General features: G+C 47.2%; 1 protein-coding gene and 1 long non-coding RNA gene across 2 annotated transcripts in view; both read left to right on the top strand.

Moving 5' to 3' along the window:
* Window positions 1-983: 983 nt before the first annotated feature.
* LOC135819239 (uncharacterized) lies at window positions 984-2,943 on the top strand. Its single transcript, XR_010553880.1, has 2 exons — window positions 984-1,321; window positions 2,092-2,943. It is a non-coding gene; the product is annotated as an uncharacterized LOC135819239 (long non-coding RNA).
* Window positions 2,944-3,723: 780 nt separating this feature from the next.
* The window catches only part of LOC135819980 (mucin-3B-like), a 94,329-nt gene continuing 89,629 nt past the window's right edge, over window positions 3,724-8,423 (top strand). Inside the window, exons 1-3 of the mRNA XM_065333280.1 lie at window positions 3,724-3,877; window positions 6,762-6,837; window positions 7,562-7,888. Of these exons, the coding sequence (XP_065189352.1) occupies window positions 3,875-3,877; window positions 6,762-6,837; window positions 7,562-7,888 (406 nt within the window). The 5' untranslated portion in view covers window positions 3,724-3,874. The remainder of the gene's footprint in view (window positions 3,878-6,761; window positions 6,838-7,561; window positions 7,889-8,423) is intronic.

Genomic DNA, 8,423 nt, shown 5'->3' with positions numbered 1-8,423 from the left:
CTGAGCGGTGTGTTCACTTGTAGCTGAGCCTCTATTTCGTAGTGTTACAATCCCATGCCGGGTCTTTGCGATGTGAGCGCACCGCTCCGGGGGTCGGATTTCAGTTGCCAGCACTGTGTATGTACATACAACAATTATTTGGAGGATACAATGTAGTCTACATGATTGTAGTAAAAATAGCCTGCGGTACTTAGCGTGGATCCTACCCGCGGCTTGTCACCCTTGATGTCATGAACTGATGAAAGATCGATGCATGAACATGGTAGATCTACATGTATTATTATAATCCTTCAGATGTGGTGTGGGGTCTGTAGTCTGTGGAGACCAGGGAGTCGTACCCAAACGAGGACTCCCCTGGTGCCAGTGGTGGAGAGGAAAGAGGAATCGCCCGTCCTGCACAAAATATGCACATGCATGAGCATGCACGCAACACTGCAACCATCACTGCGCTGCACTGTCATACATGGTCATAATCATATCAGGTAACCGGGCCTTTGGCCTTGGCCTTACAAGGCTTACGCACATCGTAATCTCTTTTTTTTTCTTCATTTATTGCAAGCCAGGATCGATCAGGAGCCCCGAAAAGTTACTTCCTGCCTTTGCTTGCAGTTGCACAGGCCAGGGGAGATCTACTAGGGTTCAAAGGTCACTGTCGCAAATGGAACTGACCTGATCTGCAACAATCGTGTCCAGACTCCACACTGGACCATAGTGAAGACGTAGATCTACGCGGGGCAGGGCGCTTGGAGTTGGACACCGGCCGATTAGTTTGCTATGCTAGCGCGATGTACTGTGTAGCACGCGCTATCAGTAGCGAGTCGCCATTGCTAGTTTTGGCAAGGTTTGACTTTTACGGAAGGGGGCAACAAAAGACTCCTCACACTGTGTTTTCAAGTACGACGAGTTTGTTTAGCAGGAAGATCTAAGCTTGTTGAAGTACCGTATTAGTTGTTGTGATGTCTACGGCCAGCTAGCACAGTCGATGCGCCAAGCCAGCTGAGTGGGTCTTTTTATTTTTTTCGCGCGAAAGTTTATGTGGTGAACTGTGTTGGTAAAGATGAAGATGTCAGTCAATGAAATTTGCTATATTTCTTGTGTCTAACCAACCCTGTACGGATCGAACTGACGATTCCCGAGTGCGACAAATGTCCTGAAGTCTGCTCCTATTAGCTAGGTATCTAGAAATTTCAACTTGAGTGTCAAGTGAAGACTTTGCCAGTTGCAGACGAGGGAATTCTCGCTTCACGATTTTCCTGGTGTGTGGAGATACGTCGGAATGCCGACCCACCACACCCGACATGATGCTTCGGCCGGAATGCAGGTTGGTGCAGATAATTGCCTAATAATATATGTCTAAGCGTGTATACCTTTCCTTTCGTTGCATGCTTGGTTAATCCGACGGCACGAAATTATAGACATTTCGAAATTAACTTGAATATTATTTGGTCGTTGTATGTCTTAGTATTCCCTGTCAGTTTGTGCCTTTTTGTCGCGCTCGCCGACTGTATATGATCTAGCGACATTGGTACATGGTGGACAGTTAGTCATAACTCGTAACCTTTTGTCCTTATTCTTTTTATCCATGATTACATTGGCTCACCATCCGAGTTTATTTATATATTTTTGATAGGGCAATATGTAATGTACACACACACACACACACACACACACACACACACACACACACACACACACACACACACACACACACACACACACACACACACACACACACACACACACACACACACACACACACACACACACACACACACACACACACAGACACACACACACCACACACACACACCACCACACACACAGTGACACACACACCACACGCACACACGCACACACCATCACATTACGACAAAATCAAGGCAATGCTGGCGAAGCTCTATAATTTTCTTGTGCCGCGTGCTAGGAGCATAATGGCATTGTCCGATAATAGCACTTGGTGTAAATGGGTTCCCATATTTGTGAAGTACATGTATTATTCGGTTGCTGGCTATCAATTGTGCTGTGAGCATGGCAGAGTGAGGTCTTCCAGCTTTGTTGGTGTTTGCTCTATCTTGTGTTTACGCTCTGCAGAAAGGAGAGTATGTATATATGTAGTGCCTTCTCAGCATTACATTACATCCATTGCGTAGCAGCAATGTGCCATCCTTCCGCGACTTAGGTGGAATGACGTGCAAGTGGTGCTCCAGGGTCAACTTCAATTTGCCGAGCACGTATGCCGCTGGCTTGGGGTCAGCAGCTGGGTGCAAAGTCTCTGTATACAAATCGTGCACTGTCGTCAACAATATGGCATCCTTGTCCAGCAATTCCCGTCCTGTAGCGGCAATGACTATAATATTGGGGAAATCACTCTCGGCACCTTCCGTGCTGTACTGAGAGATGATGCTTCGCAATTGGTGGTCTGTGCTTGGTGCATTGTCGGCAGGGAGCATGTCAATTTGCTTTTGGTAGCAGCGTCTACAAAATCGACTCTCGTCTGAAATCCTGACATGGTGCATGCTACGCAACACATGCTCTGCAAGCTGAAAGTTTGGTGACTTCCACCTGTGTTCTGGTGTGAGTCTCGACTTACACCAAGCACATGTTGCATGGCCCACACACTGCTGGTAATGGGTTGGGCACAGAAGCGGTTCGCACTGTTCTTTCAGACTGTGCACGCGCAGTTTGTCTGCAGGACAGTGTACGGATGCCGCTCCGCTGCAATCATGTACACTGCATGTGCTTTGGCTGACTGGTGGCTTATTTTCTTTCCCTGCTGTGCATGCTTGGCGTCGTAGTGCTTTGACGCACTTCCAATAAATGCATTGGCCTGACGTGATGGATGTGCATGTGTGTAGCTTTTGCCAATTTTGCCAATCTGACAGCATTGAGTCATGTGTAAATCGCTTGTCAGATGGCACTTTGGAGCAAATGCTTCATTCTGGGCCACATGGTCGTCAAGTATGTATGCTTGTGCCAGTTGTGGCATTGCTGGGTCTTCCTGCCGCTGACATCTGTGCACACATGCATGGAAAATATACGTAAAAACACTAGTTAGAAATCACGTCACCAGAGGCATGCCCTTTTTTCGGCCAGAACATAACTTCCGCTCCAATGTCACAAAGACTTACTCTTTCGATACGTCCAGCATAGAAGCAGCGAAATGCCTGGTTAATTCGGTGGCACGAAATTATAGGTCGGGCGACGAAATTTCGACGAAAAAAGGAAAAGAGACAAACCGACGTGTAGCGACACCAAACTACAGAATTTCGTCGTTCTTGAAGAACTCCTAACAGAAAAAGGTGAAAGGCGACTACTGAATCCTCGAGTGTGACGAATAACTCCGAGAAAGCGTGAGACTGGCCAGCACGTACATACATGAAAACGATCGTATGTTGAGAATGCCTTGAGAAAAGTGCCCAAAAAGGGTGCATCTGAAAAATAGAACTCTGTGTTCCGACGTGATTTTTCAAATCTGGCGCATCGACTGAGCATAGTTTTCCACACAAGAAACTTATTCAGAACTAATAATTGTTATTGCTTGAGGCGAAGTGCTACTTCTAGTTGCAGAATTCTCGATGCGGGGTAGGACTATCTCGCCTGCTTCTTTTCGCCATAGCGTTGTGAAACACCTTCGGAATATTAGTACGCTAGGGCTGACTCTCATTGTATTTTTCAGTCGGTGACAATAGGATGCTCAGGCTTGTTCTGTTTGACTGCGTTTTGACCAGTTGCAACGAAATATTCGTAGTCAGTAGTTCCTAGTAAGGTCACACACCAATAGAATAATTATCTTGGCAAGGAAGAACCGTGCAGAAGCGCCATCTGTGGTGACACACGCAGACAGCGGCTTCGTAGCTTCCTGTTCTCCGTCATAATGGTGAGTGGTTCTGGCTGCAGTTGGTCGGCGGTGAGTGCGTGTCCGCGTGTGGCGTGTGTGCGTGTGTGTGTGTGGGGGGGGGGGGCGTGCGGGTATGTGCGTGTGTACGTGCGTGTGCGTGCGTGTGGTGGTGCGCGTGTATTAACATGGTGTATGTGTGTGTGTGTATGTGTGTGTGTGTGTGTGTGTGTGTGTGTGTGTGTGTGTGTGTGTGTGTGTACGTAGGGTTGTGGGACTCTGTGTTACGCTGTGGCATGGCAGCTTAGTGAAGTACCTAGTGTTGTTTTGCCTCACCTTTCCTTTGTCCTCATTCCTCACGGTGGTCGGTCTCAGCCTGATTTATGAGACATCCACCCAGTGCCGATTTTGGCGTGCATGCACCCACACTCACAGAAGCACGCACACATGCACGCTCTTGCACGTGCACAGGTATACTTACTCCATGACGCTAGCAATCAGGGGCGGATCCAGAGATCTCTACAGGGGGGTTCCGGTTGAACCAAAATTGAACATCCAAAATATTATGGAATCAGATTGTTTTGAAGTTGTGCGGTTGACACTTGTATTAGAGAGGTTTCGTTTCACGTTGTTCTGCACTACACCGTGAAATTTCACGTCGTTGTGGCAAATTTTGGCGTTGAAACTCCCATTCATGACGTGAGATGAGGTCAACTCCCGTTCGACGTGAACGCGAGTTTTTGCAAATTTAGCCTTGCTATCAGGTTGGGATTATTGACTCGATTTTGTCGATTTTTGCCTAAACTAGCTATAAAAAATATTTGTGCGACTTTGGCCTCACCAAAAAGCACTTTTTTCACTTTTTGAAGTTTTTGCTCCCAGTTTTCGCTCCTGTCGTCAGCAAAACGACGTGCTTCACAAGCAACGTGAAGCGAAAGCTCTTTCTGAGCTCGCGTCAACGCAAAAAAATGACGTTCACGTAAGAGCACAAATCACGCGGGTCGAAACCTCTCTAATAACGACAATCCGATTGTGTTAGTGGGAATCGCATGCTTTTAAAACACACTACGGACATACCGGTATATTTTTCCATCATCGACCACACCCCAACTGCGCTCTCCAGCCGGCCTCGACACGTTGCCACAGCACACCAACATCGCTGGAGAGCGCAGTTGTGGTGTGGTGGACGATGGAAAACCTGGTTGTACAGGGCCAGATGCCGCTGCTTACCCTACATTGTATAATTATTATTTAGTACGGACACATAATCATATTCATGTATGCAATCGACTGCCACACAGGTTCAGTGAGGGCTTGAAGACCCTTTCAACTTCTTGTAAAGATCGAATTTACAAGCCATGGGTACATTGAGAGCCAGGAATGCCGAAATGATATAACTAACTACTAAGTTAATTTCCCTGTCCATTTGTACTTTCGGAAAATTTTGGCATTTTTACGATGCGAAATGCTCTATAGTCACAGGACAAGAACATCGTCTTCACTTCAGTGACAGAAACAACAACAGCGAAACAGTGTCGACAACTGTACAATCCTTCCAATGTCATCTAAAACACATCGCTGGCGCAGCACTTCGTTCCTGCGGAGGAACAACTAGTCACTACTGCATGCTGCAGCAGGTAGAGAGACTTTGCTTGGATGTCGGAGCCCTCATCTTCTGAGGAGCTTGAACTCCGCTACGTGTACGATTCGAAGTTTGTTGAAGAGTGTCTTTACTCGGAACATCCTTTCTCTTCTGCAAAAACTTGTCCAAGGAAAACTGACCACACCACACCCGTCCTGAGCAGCAGTGAATGACAGCGCCGATGGAGGTAAGTTAGTTTGGATCGTTTCGAAAGATCAAAAAGGAAACAACCACCCAATGATTATGATTGTTGTCTACAGTGTCCGTTTGTAAATCACGGACGTGAACACCACTACAGACTACTACGGGTATACGTGCAGTATCGATCTACCGAACGCGCATGCAGTGCACTGTACTCCTTGACTCAGTGACTGCACTGGCTGTGATCGGACGGACGCCCTTTTGTGCACACATGATATTTTTCGATATTTCTCAGCAGCACACTTTGCAAAATTTAGGGGGTTCCATGGAACCCCCGGAACCCCCCCCCCCCCCCCTGGATCCACCACTGAATTGCGTAATGCAGTTATGACGAGTGTGTGTAAAGTTGACAGACATACTGTGTCTCCTTTCAGTTTGGTGCGCCAAAGTCTATAGAGCTCCAGGATGAGCAGACTTTAGTCGTCGCTGCTTGAACTGTCTTTGGTGGTCTCTGCAGTAGCATCATTATTAGTATTCCCAATCCATTTTTTTTAACTTAAAGGGGAAGTTAAGGCAAAAATTAAAATTTCACCAGTTGTAGTCTTCGGGGTGCTGAGTCGAATGGTCTTGGTCCGAGAAAGCTGAGACGCTCCCTTCCTACTTGAATCCCAATCGAACTCGCGCACTTCCACCGAAACTGGGTGACTGCGCCCTACTAGATGGGGATTTGTATGCAAAATGTCACTAAAAGCGCCGTTTCGTTCTTATAAAAGCACGGATGACCGCGATTGGCCCATATGTTGCAGTCTTTTGGACGCTGAGTCGACTGGTTTTGGTCCGAAAAGGCTGCGATGCAGCGTTCCTCCTTTATTCCCAATCGAACATGGTTGAACAAGTGGTCACGTGCTCCTGCGTACACCAGTCAGCTGGTCACCGTGCCTGCAGGGTACAACTTACTAGCCTGTTTGACCTTTTTTGGGTGCACTCCTGTCACTCGAGTTGAACTCGAGTTGAACCTTGGTGTGAAAGTTGTGTGTGTGTGTGTGTGTGTGTGTGTGTGTGTGCGTGCGTGTGCGTGTGCGCGTGCGCGTGTGCGTGTGTGTGTGTGGGGGGGGGGTGTACGCTTGTGTACTTGATGTCCAGGTGCGTATTGGTGTTCGAGTGCCTCTGGGCATTTTATGGTTGCTCACTCTCTCCACCGGGCTGACTGAAGCTACAGGTAAGGGATTACTGTTGTGCATGTCATTTCGTGCACTCGTCCAGGGGCGTCGGAAGGCAGTTCTGGGTGCTACGGTCAACAATCTACTGGAATGTCCTTGGGAGCACCCTGAAATGTTTGTAGCCAAACAGACAAAGTACAAAGTGCTTGCATTACTGTAATTCACAGGGTGCCAGGTATGAAGAGTAAGAGGACCCTCTTAATTTCGGACACGGCAAAAGGACCAGGCACATCTAGGCCACACATGGAGGCGTCCTGCAGAAATGGGTGTGGCAAAAGATGCCCAGCCGGCTGACAGCTTCTACCTACTCTTTCTATGCATAGCAAAATAGTATCATTATGGCCGGGGCAATGTATGCAGCCTGAAGCTGGTGATCAGAGCGGTGGATGGATTCCAGGGCATGATAGGTGATGCTTTGCAGTGTTGTGTCCTGGATGACTCTGAGGTGCGCTGCAGCTCGACTATTTCAGTTTATGCGAAGCATTACCTGCAGTCAACGGTCACGTAACACCCTCTCAGCTTGCTCTCTTGCACATGGGTCCACATTGAGCGTGTTACTTACCAGCCCCACAGCTGATCAGCTAGGCCTATTTTTAAATACAATCATGCAAATAAGCGTCGAGGCGAAAATGTTTTTAGAATTGCGGTTAGCAGACCAAGCTGAACCGGCATTCACAAAGGCTTTTATAATAGCTACCTATTCTTGTTTTGTGTTGTTATCAGCTGGCCCTGTTCTTTCATCACCAAATGGAATCAATGGACTGGTTATTAGTGAAGCTGATGACACAATGCAGGCAGTTCTGCGCGTGTGTATCAACGCCACCATCAAACCAGCACCTCAGCAAGCCAATATTGTATGGAGTCGGGAACAGGGAAATCTGCTTGATATACCAAATTGGGATCATACATCATTGAGAGAGGTCGACGGCTGTTTCTGGTCCAGTCTGACCATAATGTTCCAACTTGTTGAACCGGCTATTGGAAATTACACCATTACCGTTACTACAACTGCTGGTTCTTCAAAACTGACAATTCCACTTCGTTTCACCAGTAAGTAGAACTACTGTAAAACCTGTGTTTACCGGTTGCCTTGATCAACTGGAATCCTATCTAGACTGGACAAACTCTTAGGAAAGTTCACACTACGTTTCTCACTTCATGACCTAGATCAATGGCCAAAGTTTTGTACATTTTCGTTTTGCACACCCTCCGCCGCATTGACTTGGTTAGAAGCAAAGATGATGTGGTCCCGATCAATTTGATATGCATGTTGTGGGTCACACATGTCTCCCTCTATGAAGAGGAATACTGCAGTAGCAGGATAGATTGTGCTGCACCAGTAGTATTGGGTAAAGGCAGGTTTTTGCTGTACTCTTGGAGGTACTATCCCAGGTGATGCAAACAATGATTATGCAAAGACCGGGTACTGTGAACTTCAGTTATGCGAACAGTGATTATACAAAGACCGGGTACTGAACTTCAGTTATGCGAACAATGACTATGAACACCGGGTACTGTGAACCTCGGTTATGTGAACAGCGATTATACAAACACCGGACATACAAACCTCGGTTATGTGAACAGC

Source organism: Sycon ciliatum, chromosome 6 (genome assembly GCF_964019385.1).
Source record: "Sycon ciliatum chromosome 6, ocSycCili1.1, whole genome shotgun sequence".
NCBI classification, from domain to species: Eukaryota; Metazoa; Porifera; class Calcarea; order Leucosolenida; family Sycettidae; genus Sycon; species Sycon ciliatum.
The sequence above is the reverse complement of the archived record's forward strand: the minus strand, read 5'-3'. Positions and strand labels throughout refer to the sequence as shown.